The sequence below is a fragment of the Salvelinus namaycush genome, unplaced genomic scaffold (assembly GCF_016432855.1).
Source record: "Salvelinus namaycush isolate Seneca unplaced genomic scaffold, SaNama_1.0 Scaffold115, whole genome shotgun sequence".
In the NCBI taxonomy this organism is placed as follows: Eukaryota; Metazoa; Chordata; class Actinopteri; order Salmoniformes; family Salmonidae; genus Salvelinus; species Salvelinus namaycush.
The window spans coordinates 224517-250597 of record NW_024057842.1 but is presented as its reverse complement, the minus strand read 5'-3'; the positions used below and the strand labels follow the sequence as shown (position 1 = coordinate 250597).

At 50.2% G+C, this 26081-nt stretch overlaps 1 protein-coding gene across 1 annotated transcript in view; it reads right to left on the bottom strand.

Annotated features, from left to right (window-relative positions):
- Positions 1 to 946: 946 nt before the first annotated feature.
- znf106a (zinc finger protein 106a) overlaps positions 947 to 26081 on the bottom strand; it is a 57669-nt gene continuing 32534 nt past the window's right edge. The window contains exons 7-19 of the mRNA XM_038982392.1: positions 25280 to 25340; positions 24535 to 24882; positions 23588 to 24443; positions 16145 to 16194; positions 14698 to 14855; positions 13457 to 13591; positions 12450 to 12566; positions 11986 to 12240; positions 11362 to 11481; positions 10423 to 10494; positions 10246 to 10317; positions 3233 to 3379; positions 947 to 1757 (exon numbers count right to left, since the gene is read on the bottom strand). Of these exons, the coding sequence (XP_038838320.1) occupies positions 1695 to 1757; positions 3233 to 3379; positions 10246 to 10317; positions 10423 to 10494; positions 11362 to 11481; positions 11986 to 12240; positions 12450 to 12566; positions 13457 to 13591; positions 14698 to 14855; positions 16145 to 16194; positions 23588 to 24443; positions 24535 to 24882; positions 25280 to 25340 (2454 nt within the window). The 3' untranslated portion in view covers positions 947 to 1694. The remainder of the gene's footprint in view (positions 1758 to 3232; positions 3380 to 10245; positions 10318 to 10422; positions 10495 to 11361; positions 11482 to 11985; positions 12241 to 12449; positions 12567 to 13456; positions 13592 to 14697; positions 14856 to 16144; positions 16195 to 23587; positions 24444 to 24534; positions 24883 to 25279; positions 25341 to 26081) is intronic.

Genomic DNA, 26081 nt, shown 5'->3' with positions numbered 1-26081 from the left:
TTCTTAAAACGCCTGAAATTACACTGCATTGCACTGAAATATGTCCCAGAAAAAATTAAGGCCATGACATCATTAAAGCTAGCCAAGTCTGATGAATGAGTGAATCACAGCTGTCTCCAAAGAGGTTGTGACAAAAACAAACCAAGAGAAGACAACAAGATACTAGCATCCCGGCGTCCCTCCAAACACAACAAGATACGAGCATCCCGACGTCCCTCCAAACACAACAAGATACGAGCATCCCGACGTCCCTCCAAACACAACAAGACACTAGCATCCCGACGTCCCTCCAAACACAACAAGATACTAGCATCCCGACGTCCCTCCAAACACAACAAGACACGAGCATCCCGACGTCCCTCCAAACACAACAAGACACTAGCATCCCGACGTCCCTCCAAACACAACAAGATACTAGCATCCCGACGTCCCTCCAAACACAACAAGACACTAGCATCCTGACTTCACTCCAAACACAACAAGACACTAGCATCCTGACTTCACTCCAAACACAACAAGACACTAGCATCCCGACTTCACTCCAAACACCACAAGACACTAGCACCCTGACTTCACTCCAAACACCACAAGACACTAGCATCCTGACTTCACTCCAAACACAACAAGACACTAGCATCCCGACGTCCCTCCAAACACAACAAGACACTAGCATCCCGACGTCCCTCCAAACACAACAAGACACGAGCATCCCGACGTCCCTCCAAACACAACAAGATACGAGCATCCCGACGTCCCTCCAAACACAACAAGACACTAGCATCCCGACGTCCCTCCAAACACAACAAGATACTAGCATCCCGACGTCCCTCCAAACACAACAAGATACGAGCATCCCGACGTCCCTCCAAACACAACAAGACACGAGCATCCCGACGTCCCTCCAAACACAAGACACGAGCATCCCGACTTCCCTCCACCGACGTCCCTCCAAACACAACAAGACACGAGCATCCCGACGTCCCTCCAAACACAACAAGACACTAGCATCCCGACGTCCCTCCAAACACAACAAGACACGAGCATCCCGACGTCCCTCCAAACAGTCAGTCCTGTGTTCCTTTGTCTTATTTGGTCAGTGGTTCAAGCAACTGACATTAAGCAGTGTTCATGTATTCATGAGAGAACCATGGAGAGGAAGAGATGTGTTGGTAAAATAACTAGAACACATCTCTCCTTTCATAACAAAACCACAGATTCATCATCATTATTCTCTGGTATGGATGGTCACCTTAGCCTGGATACCACTCGGTTTTGTGCTATCATTCCACTCATTGCCACTCCTCGTCAATGCCTAACATTGGCAAGAAGTGGAACGTTAGCACCAAACAGGTCTGGTTTTCAGGCTAGTAGTCACCTGGCACCAAGCTGAATCACCCCACCCCGCCGTTTCAACGATACGCTCATCATTCAGACTGGTTCAACCAGGTGACCTTATAGACTGGGTTGCCCCAATATGGGAGGGGGGGGGTCAGGAGCGTGAGACTCCCTCGGGGTTGGGCTGGTCCACCCCAGACTCCCTCGGGGTTGGGCTGGTCCACCCCAGACTCCCTCGGGGTTGGGCTGGTCCACCCCAGACTCCCTCGGGGTTGGGCTGGTCCACCCCAGACTCCCTCGGGGTTGGGCTGGTCCACCCCAGACTCCCTCGGGGTTGGGCTGGTCCACCCCAGACTCCCTCAGGGTTGGGCTGGTTTACACCACTCCTCCTCCACATGTTGCAGCATGTGCTTTGGAGCCCCCTGTAGGACAAGAGACAGAAACACACGTTGTTTTACTTAAGACAACACAGAAAGACTCAACTATGAGAAACACAACCCAGATAGTAGATATGTCAATACCAATAGGTGTGATTGGAGTATCCATCCATTTAGCAGAAGAAGAAGAAAGTCTGCCTCTGACTAGGGCTGGCACGATTACCGTACAAACTGGGTAACCGACAGTTGTAGATGAATACAATAGATGTAATAACAGCTGACTGACAGTTTGACCAAATGCATCATGGGCACACTCAATGGCTGCCTGGTATTGTGATGCAATCGTTTCCATGGTAATGTAGGATGTTCCTTCTAATGATGTTAACTGGTGTGGCTCATGCAATGGAATGGATTTTTGTTGCTATTCGAACGGTTATTAAATGGAGACCAAAGTCATTTGGTTTGCCAATTACCGTCATTCAAAATTCCAGAACCGTCACAGCTCTACCTCTGACGGACTAATACGACCTAGAACCGTCACAGCTCTACCTCTGACGGACTAATACGACCTATAACCGTCACAGCTCTACCTCTGACGGACTAATACGACCTATAACCGTCACAGCTCTACCTCTGACGTACTAATACGACCTATAACCGTCACAGCTCTACCTCTGACGGACTAATACGACCTATAACCGTCACAGCTCTACCTGACGTACTAATACGACCTAGAACCGTCACAGCTCTACCTCTGACGTACTAATACGACCTATAACCGTCACAGCTCTACCTGACGTACTAATACGACCTATAACCGCCACAGCTCTACCTGACGGACTAATACGACCTATAACCGTCACAGCTCTACCTCTGACGTACTAATACGACCTATAACCGTCACAGCTCTACCTGACGGACTAATACGACCTAGAACCGTCACAGCTCTACCTCTGACGGACTAATACGACCTATAACCGTCACAGCTCTACCTGACGGACTAATACGACCTATAACCGTCACAGCTCTACCTCTGACGGACTAATACGACCTATAACCGTCACAGCTCTACCTCTGACGTACTAATACGACCTATAACCGTCACAGCTCTACCTCTGACGTACTAATACGACCTAGAACCGTCACAGCTCTACCTCTGACGGACTAATACGACCTAGAACCGTCACAGCTCTACCTCTGACGGACTAATACGACCTATAACCGTCACAGCTCTACCTCTGACGTACTAATACGACCTAGAACCGTCACAGCTCTACCTCTGACGGACTAATACGACCTAGAACCGTCACAGCTCTACCTCTGACGGACTAATACGACCTAGAACCGTCACAGCTCTACCTCTGACGGACTAATACGACCTATAACCGTCACAGCTCTACCTCTGACGGACTAATACGACCTATAACCGTCACAGCTCTACCTCTGACGGACTAATACGACCTATAACCTATAACCGTCAGAGCAGTCTGTGTCTTGCGTAGGAACAGTCAGCGCCATACCTGCTTGGAGCCGTTGCGAGCGGCGAAATACTCATCGCAGTCCTTCCATCGACACTTGAGGTTCTGTGTGTTGGGACAGGCGTGGTCTTGGAGCAGGTGCTGCTGAACGTGCTCCAACACTCCAAAGATCAGAGAACAGCCATGCCACTGGGAGGAGGGAAGAGACAGGGGGGGAGTTAGATCAGAGAACAGCCATGCCACTGGGAGGAGGGAAGAGACAGGGGGGGAGTTAGATCAGAGTCCGACGTCTTTTTCCGTATTGTCGTGTCGTGTCCTGTATGTATATATATTTACACCTTTTCTTCACATATCTTTAATTTATTTTATTATCCAAGAACTCAACTACAAAAGCTTTCCTGCAAAAGCTTTCCTGCAACCCGCTTCACCAATTACAATAAGTATTATTTACCTCAATCTGAAAATCCATCGTGGAAGATAGCCAGGGGCTAATTCAGAAGCTAGCCTGAAAGCTAACCAGAAGCTACTCCGATAGCTAGCCAGAAGCTAATCTGTAGCTGCCCCGAAATTAGCCGGTTTGCTGGCTAGCGTTGGTGTTTCAGCTGCCCACGTTTTGCGGTCATCAGCTATTCCTTTAGCTCGATAATCTACCGGCACTTTTGTGCAACGCGACTCGGACCGGAGCATTCCGGGACTTTTTTTTCTCTCAGTTTCCCCGGATTCCAACCGCAGGCTCTGGACACTTGCACCTTGATTTCGCAGCTAGCTAGCTGCATACCGTGTGACTATTGGCTTACGTCGACCCCGGAGCAAACTCAAATCATGCTGGAGCTAGCCAGCTGAGGAGTTCCATCACCATCCGGACCCGTTTCTTTTGTTGCTGCTGCAGATACGGAACCCCACCGGGCCTTCACGACTGACTGCCGACGTTATCTGCCCGAGGGATTTATCCAACCGGCACCTCCGTCCCGACGTTACCTGAACGCTCATCTGAGGCCCGCTAATCGTTAGCTGTCTTATCGGCTGCTATCTGAACAAAACCCCACTACACGGAACCTACCGACGGAAACGCACGAGGTATCTACAAACAGACCTCCATCCTATGCTGCTACCGATAGCCATATACCCGGCCAGCTGTCTGGATCGCCACGACCCCAACCAACCTCTACTCACTGGACCCTTATTGATCACTCGATTAAGCATGCCTCTCCTTAATGTAAATATGCCTTGTCCATTGCTGTTCTGGTTAGTGTTTATTGGCTTATTTCACTGTAGAGATTCTAGCCCTGCTCTCTATACCATATCCAACCTCTCAGTTCCACCACCCACATATGCGATGACATCACCTGGTTTCAATGATGTTTCTAGAGACAAGATCTCTCTCATCATCACTCAATACCTAGGTTTACCTCCACTGTATTCACATCCTACCATACCTTTGTCTGTACATTATTCCTTTAAACTATTTTATCGCCCCCAGAAACTTCCTTTTACTCTCTGCTCTAATAGCTCTAGGCGACCAATTCTCATAGCTTTTAGCCGTACCCTTATCCTACTTCTCCTCTGTTCCTCTGGTGATGTAGAGGTGAATCCAGGCCCTGCAGTACCTGGCTCCACTCCTATTCCCCAGGCGCTCTCTTTTGATGACTTCTGTAACCGTAATAGCCTTGGCTTCATGCATGTTAACATTAGAAGCCTCCTCCCTAAGTTTGTTTTGTTCACTGCTTTAGCACACTCTACCAACCCGGATGTTTTAGCCGTGTCTGAATCCTGGCTTAGAAAGACCACCAAAAATTCAGACATTTTTATCCCCAATTACAATATTTTCAGACAAGATAGAACGGCCAAAGGGGGCGGTGTTGCAATCTACTGCAAAGACTGCCTGCAGAGTTCTGTTATACTATCCAGGTCTGTTCCCAAACAATTTGAACTTCTACTTTTAAAAATCCACCTCTCTAAAAACAAGTCTCTCACCGTTGCCGCCTGCTATAGACCACCCTCTGCCCCCAGCTGTGCTCTGGACACTATATGTGAACTGATTGCCCCCCATCTATCTTCAGAGCTCGTGCTGCTAGGCGACCTAAATTTGAACGTGCTCAACACCCCAGCCACCCTACAATCTAAGCTTGATGCCCTCAATCTCACACAAATTATCAATGAACCTACCAGGTACCACCCCAATTCCGTAAACACGGGTACCCTCATAGATATCATCCTAACAAACTTGCCCTCCAAATACACCTCTGCTGTTTTCAACCAAGATCTCAGCGATCACTGCCTCATTGCCTGCATCCGTAATGGGTCAGCGGTCAAACGACCTCCACTCATCACTGTCAAACGCTCCCTGAAACACTTCAGCGAGCAGGCCTTCCTAATCGACCTGGCCGGGGTATCCTGGAAGGATATTGATCTCATCCCGTCAGTAGAGGATGCCTGGTCATTTTTTAAAAATGCCTTCCTCACCATCTTGAATAAGCATGCCCCATTCAAGAAATTTAGAACCAGGAACAGATATAGCCCTTGGTTCTCTCCTGACCTGACTGCCCTTAACCAACAGAAAAACATCCTATGGCGTTCTGCATTAGCATCGAACAGCCCCCGTGATATGCAACTTTTCAGGGAAGCCAGAAACCAATATACACAGGCAGTTAGAACAGCCAAGGCTAGCTTTTTCAAGCAGAAATTTGCTTCCTGCAACACAAATTCAAAAAAGTTCTGGGACACCGTAAAGTCCATGGAGAATAAGAACACCTCCTCCCAGCTTCCAACCGCTCTGAAGATAGGAAACACTGTCACCACCGACAAATCCACTATAATTGAGAATTTCAATAAGCATTTTTCTACGGCTGGCCATGCTTTCCACCTGGCTACCCCTACCCCGGACAACAGCACTGCCCTCCCCTCTGCTACTCGCCCAAGCCTTCCCCATTTCTCTTTCTCCCAAATACAGTCAGCTGATGTTCTTAATGAGCTGCAAAATCTGGACCCTTACAAATCAGCCGGGCTAGATAATCTGGACCCTTTCTTTCTAAAACTATCTGCTGAAATTGTTGCCACCCCTATTACTAGCCTCTTCAACCTCTCTTTCGTGTCGTCTGAGATCCCCAAAGATTGGAAAGCAGCTGCGGTTATCCCCCTCTTCAAAGGGGGGGACACCCTTGACCCTAACTGCTACAGACCTATATCTATCCTACCCTGCCTTTCTAAGGTCTTCGAAAGCCAAGTCAACAAACAGATTACCGACCATTTCGAATCACACCACACCTTCTCCGCTATGCAATCTGGTTTCAGAGCTGGTCATGGGTGCACCTCAGCCACGCTCAAGGTCATAAACGATATCGTAACCGCCATCGATAGGAAACAATACTGTGCAGCCGTATTCATTGACCTGGCCAAGGCTTTTGACTCTGTCAATCACCACATCCTCATTGGCAGACTCGACAGCCTTGGTTTCTCTAATGATTGCCTCGCCTGGTTCACCAACTACTTCTCTGATAGAGTTCAGTGTGTCAAATCGGAGGGTCTGTTGTCCGGGCCTCTGGCAGTCTCTATGGGGGTGCCACAGGGTTCAATTCTTGGACCGACTCTGTTCTCTGTTTACATCAATGATGTCGCTCTTGCTGCTGGTGATTCTCTGATCCACCTCTACGCAGACGACACTATTCTGTATACTTCTGGCCCTTCTTTTGACACTGTGTTAACAACCCTCCAGGCGAGCTTCAATGCCATACAACTCTCCTTCCGTGGCCTCCAACTGCTCTTAAATACAAGTAAAACCAAATGCATGCTCTTCAACCGATCGCTGCCTGCTCCTGCCCGCCTGTCCAACATCACTACTTTGGACGGCTCTGACTTAGAATATGTGGACAACTACAAATACCTAGGTGTCTGGTTAGACTGTAAACTCTCCTTCCAGACCCACATCAAACATCTCCAATCCAAAGTCAAATCTAGAATTGGCTTCCTATTCCGCAACAAAGCATCCTTTACTCATGCTGCCAAACATACCCTTGTAAAACTGACCATCCTACCAATCCTCGACTTCGGTGATGTCATTTACAAAATAGCCTCCAAAACCCTACTCAATAAATTGGATGCAGTCTATCACAGTGCCATCCGTTTTGTCACCAAAGCCCCATATACTACCCACCACTGCGACCTGTACACTCTCGTTGGCTGGCCCTCGCTTCATACTCGTCGCCAAACCCACTGGTTCCAGGTCATCTACAAGACCCTGCTAGGTAAAGTCCCCCCTTATCTCAGCTCGCTGGTCACCATAGCAGCACCTACCTGTAGCACGCGCTCCAGCAGGTATATCTCTCTAGTCACCCCCAAAACCAATTCTTCCTTTGGACGCCTCTCCTTCCAGTTCTCTGCTGCCAATGACTGGAACGAACTACAAAAATCTCTGAAACTGGAAACACCTATCTCCCTCACTAGCTTTAAGCACCAGCTGTCAGAGCAGCTCATAGATTACTGCACCTGTACATAACCCATCTACAATTTAGCCCAAACAACTACCTCTTTACCTACTGTATTTATTTATTAATTTATTTTGCTCCTTTGCACCCCATTATTTCTGTCTCTACTTTGCACTTTCTTCCAATGCAAACCAACCATTCCAGTGTTTTTTTAGTTTTTATTTTACTTGCTGTGTTGTACTCACTTCGCCTCCATGGCCTTTTTATATTTTTATTTATTTATACATATATCTGTTTGCCTTCACCTCCCTTATCTCACCTCACTTGCTCACATTGTATATAGACTTATTTTTTTTCACTGTATTATTGACTATATGTTTGTTTTTACTCCATGTGTAACTATGTGTTGTTGTATGTGTCGAACTGCTTTGCTTTATCTTGGCCAGGTCGCAATTGTAAATGAGAACGTGTTCTCAATTTGCCTACCTGGTTAAATAAAGGTTAAATAAATAAATAAATAAAAAAGAGAACAGCCATGCCACTGGGAGGAGGGAAGAGACAGGGGGGGAGTTAGATCAGAGAACAGCCATGCCACTGGGAGTAGAGAAGAGACAGGGGGAGAGTTAGATCAGAGAACAGCCATGCCACTGGGAGGAGAGAAGAGACAGGGGGGGAGTTAGATCAGAGAACAGCCATGCCACTGGGAGTAGAGAAGAGACAGGGGGGGAGTTAGATCAGAGAACAGCCATGCCACTGGGAGGAGAGAAGAGACAGGGGGGGGAGTTAGATCAGAGAACAGCCATGCCACTGGCAGGAGAGAAGAGACAGGGGGGGGAGTTAGATCAGAGAACAGCCATGCCACTGGCAGGAGAGAAGAGACAGGGGGGGAGTTAGATCAGAGAACAGCCATGCCACTGGGAGTAGAGAAGAGACAGGGGGGGAGTTAGATCAGAGAACAGCCATGCCACTGGCAGGAGAGAAGAGACAGGGGGGGGAGTTAGATCAGAGAACAGCCATGCCACTGGCAGGAGAGAAGAGACAGGGGGGGGAGTTAGATCAGAGAACAGCCATGCCACTGGGAGTAGAGAAGAGACAGGGGGGGGAGTTAGATCAGAGAACAGCCATGCCACTGGGAGGAGAGAAGAGACAGGGGGGGGAGTTAGATCAGAGAACAGCCATGCCACTGGCAGGAGAGAAGAGACAGGGGGGGGAGTTAGATCAGAGAACAGCCATGCCACTGGGAGGAGAGAAGAGACAGGGGGGGGAGTTAGATCAGAGAACAGCCATGCCACTGGGAGGAGAGAAGAGACAGGGGGGGGAGTTAGATCAGAGAACAGCCATGCCACTGGCAGGAGAGAAGAGACAGGGGGGGGAGTTAGATCAGAGAACAGCCATGCCACTGGCAGGAGAGAAGAGACAGGGGGGGGAGTTAGATCAGAGAACAGCCATGCCACTGGGAGGAGAGAAGAGACAGGGGGGGGAGTTAGATCAGAGAACAGCCATGCCACTGGGAGGAGAGAAGAGACAGGGGGGGGAGTTAGATCAGAGAACAGCCATGCCACTGGGAGGAGAGAAGAGACAGGGGGGGAGTTAGATCAGAGAACAGCCATGCCACTGGCAGGAGGGAAGATACAGGGGGGGAGTTAGATCAGAGAACAGCCATGCCACTGGCAGGAGAGAAGAGACAGAAAGACCTATCCTCTACTTGTTGATTTAGTAGATTAACTTGGTTATCCCAGTTGAACATTCCCTTCACATCCCAGTTCCCCGTCTTACCCGGCAGAGACCCCTTCACATCCCAGTTCCCCGTCTTACCCGGCAGTGACCCCTTCACATCCCAGTCCCCCGTCTTACCCGGCAGAGACCCCTTCACATCCCAGTCCCCCGTCTTACCCGGCAGAGACCCCTTCACATCCCAGTTCCCCGTCTTACCCGGCAGTGACCCCTTCACATCCTAGAGACCCCTTCACATCCCAGTTCCCCGTCTTACCCGGCAGTGACCCCTTCACATCCCAGTTCCCCCTTCACATCCCAGTTCCCCGTCTTACCCGGCAGTGACCCCTTCACATCCCAGTTCCCCCTTCACATCCCAGTCCCCCGTCTTACCCGGCAGAGACCCCTTCACATCCCAGTTCCCCGTCTTACCCGGCAGAGACCCCTTCACATCCCAGTTCCCCGTCTTACCCGGCAGAGACCCCTTCACATCCCAGTTCCCCGTCTTACCCGGCAGTGACCCCTTCACATCCCAGTTCCCCCGTCTTACCCGGCAGAGACCCCTTCACATCCCAGTTCCCCGTCTTACCCGGCAGAGACCCCTTCACATCCCAGTTCCCCCGGCAGTGACCCCTTCACATTCCAGTTCCCCGTCTTACCCGGCAGAGACCCCTTCACATCCCAGTTCCCCGTCTTACCCGGCAGAGACCCCTTCACATCCCAGTTCCCCCGGCAGTGACCCCTTCACATTCCAGTTCCCCGTCTTACCCGGCAGAGACCCCTTCACATCCCAGTTCCCCGTCTTACCCGGCAGTGACCCCTTCACATCCCAGAGACCCCTTCACATCCCAGTTCCCCGTCTTACCCGGCAGTGACCCCTTCACATCCCAGAGACCCCTTCACATCCCAGTTCCGTCTTACCCGGCAGTGATAGTTCTGGATCAGGTTCAGTTTGACCGCCTGCACACTGCCGTCATAGCAACCAGTGTAGATCTAGAACACAGATGAACGTCAGTGATCATCCGATATGTTTACGTAACATTCCCCCAGCCATGTTTTAATGTCTATGGATTTGGGACTGAGGACTGGAGGACTCACCATACTCTTGTGGACAGTCATACACATCACCATGTCTGTGTGTCCACCGTACACCTGCAGACGATCATGTGACTGTGTGGGGGGGGTTAGATCAAATTCAGGGGATTAATTATGGCATTAAAAAAAAACTGGTGATTGTACAGTCTGGTTTTAATGTGGAGGGACAGACACTGTGGAGGGACAGACACTGTGGAGGGACAGACACTGTGGAGCGACAGACACTGTGGGGGGACAGACACTGTGGGGGGACAGACACTGTGGGGGGACAGACACTGTGGGGGGACAGACACTGTGGGGGGACAGACACTGTGGGGGGACAGACACTGTGGAGGGACAGACACTGTGGAGGGACAGACACTGTGGAGGGACAGACACTGTGGAGGGACAGACACTGGAGGGACAGACACTGTGGAGGGACAGACACTGTGGAGGGACAGACACTGTGGAGGGACAGACACTGTGGAGGGACAGACACTGTGGAGGGACAGACACTGTGGAGGGACAGACACTGTGGAGGGACAGACACTGTGGAGGGACAGACACTGTGGAGCGACAGACACTGTGGAGCGACAGACACTGTGGAGCGACAGACACTGTGGAGCGACAGACACTGTGGAGCGACAGACACTGTGGAGCGACAGACACTGTGGAGCGACAGACACTGTGGAGCGACAGACACTGTGGAGCGACAGACACTGTGGAGGGACAGACACTGTGCGGGGACAGACACTGTGCGGGGACAGACACTGTGCGGGGACAGACACTGTGCGGGGACAGACACTGTGCGGGGACAGACACTGTGCGGGGACAGACACTGTGCGGGGACAGACACTGGAGGGACAGACACTGTGCGGGGACAGACACTGTGCGGGGACAGACACTGTGCGGGGACAGACACTGTGGAGCGACAGACACATGGCTACCAGTGGAGAGACTGACCTGTAGTTCGTAGACGCGGACCAGTTTGTCAAGACAGGCAGTGACCATCACCTTCCCCAGGATGTCCACCACTGTGACAGCATGACTATGTCCTTTATAGACACGCACCAACTCTCCGGTCTAGAGACAGAGAGACCCATACCACTAAATGACCAGATTAGAGACCATAGGAAACATGTGACCAGATTAGAGACCATAGGAAACATGTGACCAGATTAGAGACCATAGGAAACATTTGAACATCTTGGCCATGTTCTGTTATAATCTCCACCCGGCACAGCCAGAAGAGGACTGGCCAGCCCTCATAGCCTGGTTCCTCTCTAGGTTTCTTCCTAGGTTTTGGCCTTTCTAGGGAGTTTTTCCTAGCCACCGTGCTTCTACACCTGCATTGCTTGCCGTTTGGTGGTTTTAGGCTGGGTTTCTGTACAGCACTTTGTGACATCGTCTGATTTAATTGTGAATAAGATCACAGACCAATGGATAACACACCCAGGCCAATTAATCAAGCATTAATCATCAGAAAGACTTCTACTGCTAACTTCTATACAAAACTAAATGTAGCTACCCTAATAAGAGTATATCAAACACGTAACCAAAGTGAATATTTTATTTTAAATAACTCACGTGTATATTGTGTGCATGGACCGACTGGTCGCTGGAGCCACTGAAGACCAGGTCATTGACTACCTTCATACATAGTACTGTCTTGGTGTGTCCCTTTAGAGTCCGTAGCAACAGGCCACTCTTGGCATCCCGGATGCTAATGGTGCTGTCGTAGGACCCGACCAATAGGACGCGGCGAGCTCCTTCCTGGGCTGTCGCTAGGCAACTCACCGCCCGCGGCCCATGACACTCGAACACATCCAGCTGCTTATTGGTCTGAACAAGAACAACACAGGAAATACAAATAACATCTGAAAAATGTGTTTGACCAATAGCCTTTGACTGAGGTGGTTCCATAATGCTTTAATTCTAGTTGGGTTCTAAAGTGTATTTTAGAATGTGTTCTAGATTACAGTGCATTCTAGACTGTGTTCTATTGTCGGTTCTAGAACAGAATGTGTTGTAGATGGTGTTCTGGTTCTGACCTTGAGGCTGAAGGTGACCACGGAGCCGTTAGCTAGGCCAGCGTACAGAACTTTCCAGCGGTTGTGGAGGCAAAGAACCCGGTCTGGGAGAGAGAACTGATCCACACACTCCCTGGACTGTGGAGAACATAGAACACAGAGTCAGAGAACACAGAACACAGAGTCATGGAACATAGAACACACTAGCAGTAGTATTAGTGTAGTAGTAGGAGTAGCAGCAGTAGTATTATTAGTGTAGTAGTAGGAGTAGTAGCACTATTGTAGTATTATAGTAGTAATAGTAGTATTATAGTAGTACCGGTAGTAGTACTATTGTAGTATTATAGTAGTAATAGTAGTATTATAGTAGTAGTAGTAGTAGTAGTAGTAGTAGTAGTAGTAGTAGTAGTAGTAGTAGTAGTATTAGTGTAGTAGTAGCAGTAGTAGCACTGTTGTAGTATTATAGTAGTAATAGTAGTATTATAGTAGTAGTGGTGTAGCAGTAGTAGTAGTAGCAGTGTAGTAGTAGCAGTAGTAGCACTATTGTAGTATTATAGTAGTAATAGTAGTATTATAGTAGTAGTGGTGTAGCAGTAGTAGTAGTAGCAGTAGTATTATTAGTGTAGTAGTAGCAGCACTATTGTAGTATTATAGTAGTAATAGTAGTATTATAGTAGTAGTAGTAGTAGTAGTATTAGTGTAGTAGTAGCAGTAGTAGCACTATTGTAGTATTATAGTAGTAATAGTAGTATTATAGTAGTACCGGTAGTAGTACTATTGTAGTATTATAGTAGTGGTAGCAGTAGTAGTATAGTGGTGATAGTAATAGTAGTATTATTGTAGTATTATAGTAGTAGTATAGCGGTAGTAGTATTGCAGTATTATAGTAGTAGTAGTAATAGTAGTATTATTGTAGTAGTATAGTAGTAGTATTGTAGTATTATAGTAGTGGTGGCAGTAGTAGTAGTATAACAGTACTATTAATAGTAGTATTATTAGTGTAAAAGTAGTAGTTTTATTGTAGTTACCCTGAGGTTGTAGCAGCGTATAGTCTGGTCACTGGAGCCAGAGTAAAGGCGATGTTGTAGACCTGGTCCAGAAGAAACCAGCAAACAGTTGATCTTGGTGCTGTGGCCCTCAAACACAGCCACACACTCGCGGCTCTGCAGGGGACAGGAGAGGACAGACTGTCACAGCCACACAGAGAGAGGACCACACTCCCGTTGGATAGACACAACTTGGTATGATGTATAAGGAAATGTTCTTGTCTTATGTTTGTTTTCTAAATTAACTAAGACATTTATGTCAAATGGATGCTTTGTAAACAAATAATGGTGAGGGTAGCAACAGACTGGTAAAAGACACACACACACACACACACAGAGACACAGAGACACACACAGAGACACAGAGAGACACACAGAAAGACACAGAGAGACACACACAGAGAGACACACACAGAGAGACACACACACACAGAGAGACACACACACACAGAGAGACACACACACACACAGAGAGACACACACACACACACAGAGAGACACACACACACAGAGAGACACACACACAGAGAGACACACACACAGAGAGACACACACAGAGAGAGACACACACACACAGAGAGAGACACACACACACACAGAGAGAGACACACACACACACAGAGAGAGACACACACACACACAGAGAGACACACACACACACAGAGAGACACACACACACACAGAGAGACACACACACACAGAGAGACACACACACACAGAGAGACACACACACACAGAGAGACACACACACACAGAGAGACACACACACACAGAGAGACACACACACACAGAGAGACACACACACACACAGAGAGACACACACACACAGAGAGACACACACACACAGAGAGACACACACACACAGAGAGACACACACACACAGAGAGACACACACACACAGAGAGACACACACACACAGAGAGACACACACACACAGAGAGACACACACACACAGAGAGACACACACACACAGAGAGACACACACACACAGAGAGACACACACACACAGAGAGACACACACACAGAGAGACACACACAGAGAGAGACACACACAGAGAGAGACACACACAGAGAGAGACACACACAGAGAGAGACACACACAGAGAGAGACACACACAGAGAGAGACACACACAGAGAGAGACACACACACAGAGAGACACACACAGAGAGACACACACAGAGAGACACACACAGAGAGACACACACAGAGAAGTGGACTTACCACCAGGCTGAAGGCTCTAACAGTGCGATCTCCAGAACAGGTATAGAGGAGACCCATGTGGACCTGCATGGCATTAACAGTCTCCTGGTGACCCTCAAACATCCCCTCAGACGGCAGATCATCCCCCCCGGGCTCCGACGACCCGTCTAGAGACAGATCTACAAAGACAGAGACGCAAATTCAACTCCACGTCAGTCAACTCCACGTCAGTCAACTCCACGTCAGTCAACTCCACGTCAGTCAACTCCACGTCAGTCAACTCCAAATGTCCTTATTGAAATGCCAGGAGAGTGAGATGACTCATCCATTTGTTTAGTTAAATATAATTTATCACAGGCCATAAAAATGCTGTTTGTCTAGTTCAAAACCAACCAGCAAGAGGGTCTGGGTATTGGAACTAATCAGGTCCAACGTACTGTTCTGGTGAAAGTGTCTGGATCTAGCCTATCCCACCTGAGATCACGTGACTTACCTGAGGAAGTCTTGGACCAGTGTGGGAACTGTGACCTACCGGAGGAAGTCTTGAACCAGTGTGGGAACTGTGATCTACCTGAGGAAGTCTTGGACCAGTGTGGGAACTGTGATCTACCTGAGGAAGTCTTGGACCAGTGTGGGAACTGTGATCTACCTGAGGAAGTCTTGGACCAGTGTGGGAACTGTGATCTACCTGAGGAAGTCTTGGACCAGTGTGGGAACTGTGACCTACCTGAGGAAGTCTTGGACCAGTGTGGGAACTGTGACCTACCGGAGGAAGTCTTGGACCAGTGTGGGAACTGTGATCTACCTGAGCAAGACTTGGACCAGTGTGGGAACTGTGATCTACCTGAGCAAGTCTTGGACCAGTGTGGGAACTGTGACCTACCTGAGGAAGATTTGGACCAGTGTGGGAACTGTGATCTACCTGAGGAAGACTTGGACCAGTGTGGGAACTGTGATCTACCTGAGGAAGACTTGGACCAGTGTGGGAACTGTGATCTACCTGAGGAAGACTTGGACCAGTGTGGGAACTGTGATCTACCTGAGGAAGACTTGGACCAGTGTGGGAACTGTGATCTACCTGAGTAAGTCTTGGACCAGTGTGGGAACTGTGATCTACCTGAGGAAGACTTGGACCAGTGTGGGAACTGTGATCTACCTGAGCAAGTCTTGGACCAGTGTGGGAACTGTGATCTACCTGAGGAAGACTTGGACCAGTGGGGGAACTGTGATCTACCTGAGGAAGACTTGGACCAGTGTGGGAACTGTGATCTACCTGAGGAAGTCTTGGACCAGTGTGGGAACTGTGATCTACCTGAGCAAGTCTTGGACCAGTGTGGGAACTGTGATCTACCTGAGTAAGTCTTGGACCAGTGTGGGAACTGTGACCTACCTGAGTAAGTCTTGGACCAGTGTGGGAACTGTGATCTACCTGAGCAAGTCTTGGACCAGTGTGGGAACTGTGACCTACCTGAGGAAGTCTTGGACAGCTTGACAGATGTCGGGGGCAGCTGGACTTCACTGTAGGAGGAGGAGCAGACAGGACAGACACGTCAAGAACGAGAAACCTCAGAACTCTTTGATGCTGCAGATGGAAGAGGAACAGGGGAGCTAGGGGGAAGAGGATCTGGAAGCTTGGGGATAGAGGCTGGTTAGAGGGAGAGGACAGGGGAGCTAGGGGGAAGAGGGTCTGGAAGCTTGGGGTTAGAGGCTGGTTAGAGGGAGAGATAGAGGCTGGTTAGAGGGAGAGATAGAGGCTGGTTAGAGGGAGAGGCACAGAGGAGCTAGGGGGAAGAGGGTCTGGAAGCTTGGGGATAGAGGCTGGTTAGAGGGAGAGATAGAGGATGGTTAGAGGGAGAGGAACAGGGGAAGAGGGTCTGGAAGCTTGGGGATAGAGGCTGGTTAGAGGGAGAGGACAGGGGAGCTAGGGGGAAGAGGGTCTGGAAGCTTGGGGATAGAGGCTGGTTAGAGGGAGAGGACAGGGGAGCTAGGGGGAAGAGGGTCTGGAAGCTTGGGGATAGAGGCTGGTTAGAGGGAGAGGACAGGGGAGCTAGGGGGAAGAGGATCTGGAAGCTTGGGGTTAGAGGCTGGTTAGAGGGAGAGGACAGGGGAGCTAGGGGGAAGAGGGTCTGGAAGCTTGGGGATAGAGGCTGGTTAGAGGGAGAGGAACAGAGGATCTAGGGGGAAGAGGGTCTGGAAGCTTGGGGATAGAGGCTGGTTAGAGGGAGAGATAGAGGCTGGTTAGAGGGAGAGGAACAGGGGAAGAGGATCTGGAAGCTTGGGGATAGAGGCTGGTTAGAGGGAGAGGAACAGGGGAGCTAGGGGGAAGAGGATCTGGAAGCTTTGGGATAGAGGCTGGTTAGAGGGAGAGGACAGGGGAGCTAGGGGGAAGAGGGTCTGGAAGCTTGGGGATAGAGGCTGGTTAGAGGGAGATATAGAGGCTGGTTAGAGGGAGAGGAACAGGGGAGCTAGGGGGAAGAGGATCTGGAAGCTTGGGGATAGAGGCTGGTTAGAGGGAGAGGAACAGGGGAGCTAGGGGCAAGAGGATCTGCAAGCTTGGGGATAGAGGCTGGTTAGAGGGAGAGGACAGGGGAGCTAGGGGGAAGAGGGTCTGGAAGCTTGGGGATAGAGGCTGGTTAGAGGGAGAGGACAGGGGAGCTAGGGGGAAGAGGATCTGGAAGCTTGGGGATAGAGGCTGGTTAGAGGGAGAGGACAGGGGAGCTAGGGGGAAGAGGGTCTGGAAGCTTGGGGATAGAGGCTGGTTAGAGGGAGAGGACAGGGGAGCTAGGGGGAAGAGGATCTGGAAGCTTGGGGATAGAGGCTGGTTAGAGGGAGAGGACAGGGGAGCTAGGGGGAAGAGGATCTGGAAGCTTGGGGTTAGAGGCTGGTTAGAGGGAGAGGACAGGGGAGCTAGGGGGAAGAGGGTCTGGAAGCTTGGGGATAGAGGCTGGTTAGAGGGAGAGGAACAGAGGATCTAGGGGGAAGAGGGTCTGGAAGCTTGGGGATAGAGGCTGGTTAGAGGGAGAGATAGAGGCTGGTTAGAGGGAGAGGAACAGGGGAAGAGGGTCTGGAAGCTTGGGGATAGAGGCTGGTTAGAGGGAGAGGAACAGGGGAGCTAGGGGGAAGAGGATCTGGAAGCTTTGGGATAGAGGCTGGTTAGAGGGAGAGGACAGGGGAGCTAGGGGGAAGAGGGTCTGGAAGCTTGGGGATAGAGGCTGGTTAGAGGGAGATATAGAGGCTGGTTAGAGGGAGAGGAACAGGGGAGCTAGGGGGAAGAGGATCTGGAAGCTTGGGGATAGAGGCTGGTTAGAGGGAGAGGAACAGGGGAGCTAGGGGCAAGAGGATCTGCAAGCTTGGGGATAGAGGCTGGTTAGAGGGAGAGGACAGGGGAGCTAGGGGGAAGAGGGTCTGGAAGCTTGGGGATAGAGGCTGGTTAGAGGGAGAGGACAGGGGAGCTAGGGGGAAGAGGATCTGGAAGCTTGGGGATAGAGGCTGGTTAGAGGGAGAGGACAGGGGAGCTAGGGGGAAGAGGGTCTGGAAGCTTGGGGATAGAGGCTGGTTAGAGGGAGAGGACAGGGGAGCTAGGGGGAAGAGGATCTGGAAGCTTGGGGATAGAGGCTGGTTAGAGGGAGAGGACAGGGGAGCTAGGGGGAAGAGGATCTGGAAGCTTGGGGTTAGAGGCTGGTTAGAGGGAGAGGACAGGGGAGCTAGGGGGAAGAGGATCTGGAAGCTTGGGGATAGAGGCTGGTTAGAGGGAGAGGACAGGGGAGCTAGGGGGAAGAGGATCTGGAAGCTTGGGGATAGAGGCTGGTTAGAGGGAGAGATAGAGGCTGGTTAGAGGGAGAGGAACAGGGAGGACAGGGGAGCCAGGGGGAAGAGGATCTGGAAGCTTGGGGATAGAGGCTGGTTAGAGGGAGAGATAGAGGCTGGTTAGAGGGAGAGGAACAGGGGAGCTAGGGGGAAGAGGATCTGGAAGCTTGGGGATAGAGGCTGGTTAGAGGGAGAGGACAGGGGAGCTAGGGGGAAGAGGGTCTGGAAGCTTGGGGTTAGAGGCTGGTTAGAGGGAGAGGACAGGGGAGCTAGGGGGAAGAGGATCTGGAAGCTTGGGGATAGAGGCTGGTTAGAGGGAGAGATAGAGGCTGGTTAGAGAGAGAGGAACAGAGGAGCTAGGGGGAAGAGGATCTGGAAGCTTGGGGATAGAGGCTGGTTAGAGGGAGAGATAGAGGCTGGTTAGAGGGAGAGGATAGGGGAGCTAGGGGGAAGAGGATCTGGAAGCTTGGGGATAGAGTCTGGTTAGAGGGAGAGGACAGGGGAGCTAGGGGGAAGAGGATCTGGAAGCTTGGGGATAGAGGCTGGTTAGAGGGAGAGGACAGGGGAGCTAGGGGGAAGAGGATCTGGAAGCTTGGGGTTAGAGGCTGGTTAGAGGGAGAGGACAGGGGAGCTAGGGGGAAGAGGATCTGGAAGCTTGGGGATAGAGGCTGGTTAGAGGGAGAGGACAGGGGAGCTAGGGGGAAGAGGATCTGGAAGCTTGGGGATAGAGGCTGGTTAGAGGGAGAGGACAGGGGAGCTAGGGGGAAGAGGGTCTGGAAGCTTGGGGATAGAGGCTGGTTAGAGGGAGAGGACAGGGGAGCTAGGGGGAAGAGGGTCTGGAAGCTTGGGGATAGAGGCTGGTTAGAGGGAGAGGACAGGGGAGCCAGGGGGAAGAGGATCTGGAAGCTTGGGGATAGAGGCTGGTTAGAGGGAGAGGACAGGGGAGCTAGGGGGAAGAGGATCTGGAAGCTTGGGGATAGAGGCTGGTTAGAGGGAGAGATAGAGGCTGGTTAGAGGGAGAGGAACAGGGGAGATAGGGGGAAGAGGATCTGGAAGCTTGGGGATAGAGGCTGGTTAGAGGGAGAGGACAGGGGAGCTAGGGGGAAGAGGATCTGGAAGCTTGGGGATAGAGGCTGGTTAGAGCGAGAGGACAGGGGAGCTAGGGGGAAGAGGGTCTGGAAGCTTGGGGTTAGAGGCTGGTTAGAGGGAGAGGACAGGGGAGCTAGGGGGAAGAGGATCTGGAAGCTTGGGGATAGAGGCTGGTTAGAGGGAGAGGACAGGGGAGCTAGGGGGACGAGGATCTGGAAGCTTGGGGATAGAGACTGGTTAGAGGGAGAGATAGAGACTGGTTAGAGGGAGAGGACAGGGGAGCTAGGGGGAAGAGGGTCTGGAAGCTTGGGGATAGAGGCTGGTTAGAGGGAGAGGACAGGGGAGCTAGGGGGAAGAGGATCTGGAAGCTTGGGGATAGAGGCTGGTTAGAGGGAGAGGACAGGGGAGCTAGGGGGAAGAGGATCTGGAAGCTTGGGGATAGAGGCTGGTTAGAGGGAGAGGACAGGGGAGCTAGGGGGAAGAGGATCTGGAAGCTTGGGGATAGAGGCTGGTTAGAGGGAGGGATAGAGGCTGGTTAGAGGGAGAGGACAGGGGAGCTAGGGGGAAGAGGGTCTGGAAGCTTGGGGATAGAGGCTGGTTAGAGGGAGAGGACAGGGGAGCTAGGGGGAAGAGGATCTGGAAGCTTGGGGATAGAGGCTGGTTAGAGGGAGAGGACAGGGGAGCTAGGGGGAAGAGGATCTGGAAGCTTGGGGATAGAGGCTGGTTAGAGGGAGAGGACAGGGGAGCTAGGGGGAAGAGGATCTGGAAGCTTGGGGATAGAGGCTGGTTAGAGGGAGGGATAGAGGCTGGTTAGAGGGAGAGGACAGGGGAGCTAGGGGGAAGAGGCTGGTTACTGTATTCTGGACATAGCTCATCCTAAATAGGCGTTTAACCTAACCTATAGCCTCTTAACCTATAACCTAACCTATAGCCTCTTAACCTATAGCCTAACCTATAGCCTTTTAACCTAAAGCCTAACCTATAGCCTTTTAACCTATAGCCTAACCTATAGCCTTTTAACCTAAAGCCTAACCTATAACCTGACCTATAGCCTTTTAACCTATAGCCTCTTAACCTAAAGCCTTTTAACCTATAGCCTAAACTATAGCCTTTTAACCTATAGCCTAACCTATAGCCTTTTAACCTAAAGCCTAACCTATAGCCTTTTAACCTATAGCCTTTTAACCTAAAGCCTAACCTATAACCTAACCTATAGCCTCTTAACCTATAGCCTTTTAACCTATAGCCTTTTAACCTATAACCTAACCTATAGCCTTTTAACCTATAGCCTTTTAACCTATAGCCTAACCTATAGCCATTTAACCTATAGCCTAACCTATAGCCTTTTAACCTATAGCCTAACCTATAGCCATTTAACCTATAGCCTAACCTATAGCCATTTAACCTATAGCCTAACCTATAGCCATTTAACCTATAGCCTAACCTATAACCTAACCTATAGCCTAACCTATAGCCATTTAACCTATAGCCTAACCTATAGCCATTTAACCTATAGCCTAACCTATAGCCTAACCTATAGCCTAACCTATAGCCTTTTAACCTATAGCCTTTTAACCTATAGCCTTTTAACCTATAGCCTAACCTATAGCCTAACCTATAGCCTAACCTATAGCCTAACCTATAACCTCTTAACCTATAACCTAACCTATAGCCTAACCTATAGCCTAACCTATAGCCTAACCTATAGCCTAACCTATAGCCTTTTAACCTATAGCCTCAACCTATAGCCTAACCTATAGCCTCCTAACCTATAGCCTCCTAACCTATAGCCTCCTAACCTATAGCCTCCTAACCTATAGCCTCTTAACCTATAGCCTCTTAACCTATAGCCTCTTAACCTATAGCCTCTTAACCTATAGCCTCTTAACCTATAGCCTCTTAACCTATAGCCTCTTAACCTATAGCCTCTTAACCTATAGCCTCTTAACCTATAACCTAACCTATAACCTAACCTATAGCCTTTTAACCTATAACCTAACCTATAGCCTTTTAACCTATAGCCTAACCTATAGCCTTTTAACCTATAGCCTAACCTATAGCCTAACCTATAGCCTCTTAACCTATAGCCTCTTAACCTATAGCCTCTTAACCTATAGCCTCTTAACCTATAGCCTAACCTAATCTATGCTCAGATCAACTAAAATGAGCGGAAGCCTTTGTTAGTTTTAACTGTGGATCACCATCACCTCCTGTTGCATAGGAGTGTCAACTATAATACTGTTACAAGCATAAGAGTTGCAGTCAAAACAGCACAACTAGCTTCGTTCCAGACAAATACATCAACATCCTGGCACTTTCCAGAAATAATTTCCTGTTTCTTCTCAAATAAATAAGACATTTTTGTTGGTCTCTTTGTTACTGGATTTTCAAAATCGCAGAAACAATTTTATTTTCAAATAAACTTAAGTTTCCAACTTTAAAATTTAGAAAATAAAGACAAAAGGCATGGAACTAATTATTGGCACCGCGGAGCTAGGACCTCATTATTGGCACCGCGGAGCTAGGACCTCATTATTGGCACCGCGGAGCTAGGACCTCATTATTGGCACCGCGGAGCTAGGACCTCATTATTGGCACCGCGGAGCTAGGGCCTCATTATTGGCACCGCGGAGCTAGGACCTCATTATTGGCACCGCGGAGCTAGGGCCTCATTATTGGCACCGCGGAGCTAGGACCTCATTATTGGCACCGCGGAGCTAGGGCCTCATTATTGGCACCGCGGAGCTAGGGCCTCATTATTGGCACCGCGGAGCTAGGACCTCATTATTGGCACCGCGGAGCTAGGGCCTCATTATTGGCACCGCGGAGCTAGGACCTCATTATTGGCACCGCTGAGCTAGGACCTCATTATTGGCACCGCGGAGCTAGGGCCTCATTATTGGCACCGCGGAGCTAGGACCTCATTATTGGCACCGCTGAGCTAGGACCTCATTATTGGCACCGCGGAGCTAGGGCCTCATTATTGGCACCGCGGAGCTAGGACCTCATTATTGGCACCGCGGAGCTAGGACCTCATTATTGGCACCGCGGAGCTAGGACCTCATTATTGGCACCGCTGAGCTAGGACCTCATTATTGGCACCGCGGAGCTAGGACCTAATTATTGGCACCGCGGAGCTAGGACCTCATTATTGGCACCGCGGAGCTAGGACCTCATTATTGGCACCATGGAGCTAGGACCTCATTATTGGCACCGCGGAGCTAGGACCTCATTATTGGCACCATGGAGCTAGGACCTCATTATTGGCACCATGGAGCTGGGACTGGCACAGCCTTTGGCCAAGATAACTGGAGACAAAAGCTTATTGTAAACCATCAATGAGGTTGCTGTGTGTTTTGCATGCTCAGAGCACGGTAACAAAGATTTTTTTTATAACTAACCCAAGATAGACCACAGCCTGTCGTTTCCAATGGGAGAAAATGAATCATAGTGGGTAGAACAAACAAGGAGGTGGGCAGAGCCAAGCACGAGCTAGTGAGATCCTATTGGCGTGTTCTAGCATGTATTTGCATATTTCCGTTAGGGAACGCCTACTCTGTGAAGTGGGCGTGTGCAATAACTCAACTCACCCTTGAACTCGTTCTAAACAACGCCATTTTTTTTTTTACTTTGGCAAAGAGTAAAGTCTACAATACACAGTCCACTCTTAACGATTCTATAACTCAATGGAGATCAAATGTTTCATAGATGAGAAAATTAGCAGAATGCCAGCCAAAATGTGTTAATTAGAGCAGTGTGATTGCTGAAGACTGGGCCAAAGGGCCTAGCTCATCGATGGCTATAAGAAGCGCTTGTCTGCCGTTATTTTGGCCAAAGGTTGTTCAACCAAGTACTAGCGTAGTGGTGCCAAAAATAAAATTACACAATTTAAAAAAATATATATTATTATTTTAAAATTCAAACTTATTTTAGAAGAAAAATAGGGAATTATCTGAGAAAAGTGTCAGGATGCCAATATATCTGTCCAGGCCTATACATGACATATCACTCTCACCTCTTGACTACAGAGCTACCATCCATCTCGCTGGTGGAAGTCACCTCGTTGCAGGCCAGCTTCTGGGGCTCTGTCTTCAGTGTGTCTGGGGCTGGGATTGAGACAGTGGGCTGTGGCCGTGGACAGGCAACGACGCAGATATCCATGTCTCCATCCTCTGGACCTGAGGTGTCAATGGTGACCACCTCAGCTGGAGCTGCCTGGGGGAGAACGACCATCTCCAGAGAGGAATCAGAGTCCTCCTGCCTCTCATCAGGTCTAGTGGCTGGAGAACCTAGTGGTCCTGGAAGCTCTCCCCTGTCCTCTGATGTTCCGGGCGGGCTGGAGGTGGATGTGGAGGAGGATGTGGTGACCTGGGGCCGGAATCCCCCGCCGGGTTTCCTGCGGGTGCCGAGGAGTCTGACGGGTCGGGAGAAGGTCGTCTCCGCCTCCAGTTCTGTGTCGCTGTTGTCAAGCTGTTGCTCCTCCCCCTTGGCCTTCCTCAGCACCCTCTTCTTCTTCAACTTCCTCACGCGCTTTATGGTCTTCACCTCCGCCTGAGGCGGAGCGATGGACGGAGCGAGGGACGGAGGAAGGACGGGGGATGTTTCTAGGTCCTGGACCCCGGCTCTGGAGCTCTTGCGGCTGGATGGGCCTGACAGGGGGGCTGGGTGGGGCTTGAAGTTACCCCTGTCTTCTGTGGTAACCTGGACACCCCTCTCTCCCGACTGGACCAGGCCTGGTGAACCTGCGGAGGGGTCCTTCCATTCTACACATTCTCCTACGGGTAGGCTGCTGTCCTCTTGAGAGAGCTCTCTGCTGGCTCTGTGATGCTCAGACTTCCTCCCTCTGACCGGTTGGCAGCTGAGGGCACAATCTAAAAAAAGGGGGAACGAGAGAAACAGCGGATTAAATTCAGGCCATTTCTGAATGAATAGTTTACCAGTGTGTGTGGTGACAGGCCATACCTGTGTGAGGGGCTGTAGGGATGGGCGTGGGCTCTGGCGTGGTGCTGTGAGGACCGTGGTGAACTCGCTGGTGGACTGTGACTGCGCTCTCCGCAACCTCCGCGGTCACCCTACCAGGTGACAGGGGCTCCTGCTTGATAACTACTGACTGTGTGACAGGCTGGGGGTGGGTCTGGTGGCTCGGGGACAGGGAGGGGGGCGTGGAGCAGGGGGGGAGGTAGAGGGGAACCAGGTTAGGACTGGGGACAGGGGCTTCTGTTAGAGGCGACAGCAGGTAGGGGGACATCTCTAAAGGCATCTCCTCTTCACAGCTCTTCACTCTGGGCAGGGAATGGCTGTCAACACCACCTGAGACACACACACACCAAGAGCCAAAACAGAACATATTAAAAGCCGTATTGTAAGACATTACAAAAAGGTTCATACATGCTTATAACAAGTTACCCAATACCCATAGAGTCTGGTTGGGGATAGAGGCTGGTTAGAGGGAGAGGAACAGAGGAGCTAGGGGGAAGATGATCTGGAAGCTTGGGGATAGAGGCTGGTTAGAGGGAGGGATAGAGGCTGGTTAGAGGGAGGGATAGAGGCTGGTTAGAGGGAGAGGAACAGTGGAGCTAGGGGGATAGAGGCCATATTTCAAATAGTGAGAAAAGACAAGATGTCACATCCACACCTACTTATTAAAATAAAAGAGTGGTCATTTAGTTGACAACAAAACCATCCGTTAAAGCCTTGTGGGTCTTACCTTGTATTCCTTGGAGCAGCTCAATACGCTTCCTTCTGAGAGTACTCATCTCCATGGAAACCTGAGAGACCATCGAAACAATAACATGATGTCAGGCCCAAGACGTTTGGATGGGTTAAGTTCCTTATTATCATGTTATCATGGACCTCTGGGTAATTTCTGTCTGGGGTTCTACCGCTGTACCTTCCTCTTTCTTTACCACATGATGGGGGACACACACTGACAAGGACTTCCTGGTTGTCCCCAACAGCTCATACCACATGATGGGGGACACACACTGACAAGGACTTCCTGGTTGTCCCCAACAGCTCATACCACATGATGGGGGACAGACACTGACAAGGACTTCCTGGTTGTCCCCAACAGCTCATACCACATGATGGGGGGGAAACACTGACAAGGACTTCCTGGTTGTCCCCAACAGCTCATACCACATGATGGGGGGGAAACACTGACAAGGACTTCCTGGTTGTCCCCAACAGCTCATACCACATGATGGGGGGGGAACACTGACAAGGACTTCCTGGTTGTCCCCAACAGCTCATACCACATGATGGGGGACAGACACTGACAAGGACTTCCTGGTTGTCCCCAACAGCTCATACCACATGATGGGGGACACACACTGACAAGGACTTCCTGGTTGTCCCCAACAGCTCATACCACATGACGGGGGACAGACACTGACAAGGACTTCCTGGTTGTCCCCAACAGCTCATACCACATGATGGGGGACACACTGACAAGGACTTCCTGGTTGTCCCCAACAGCTCATACCACATGATGGGGGACAGACACTGAC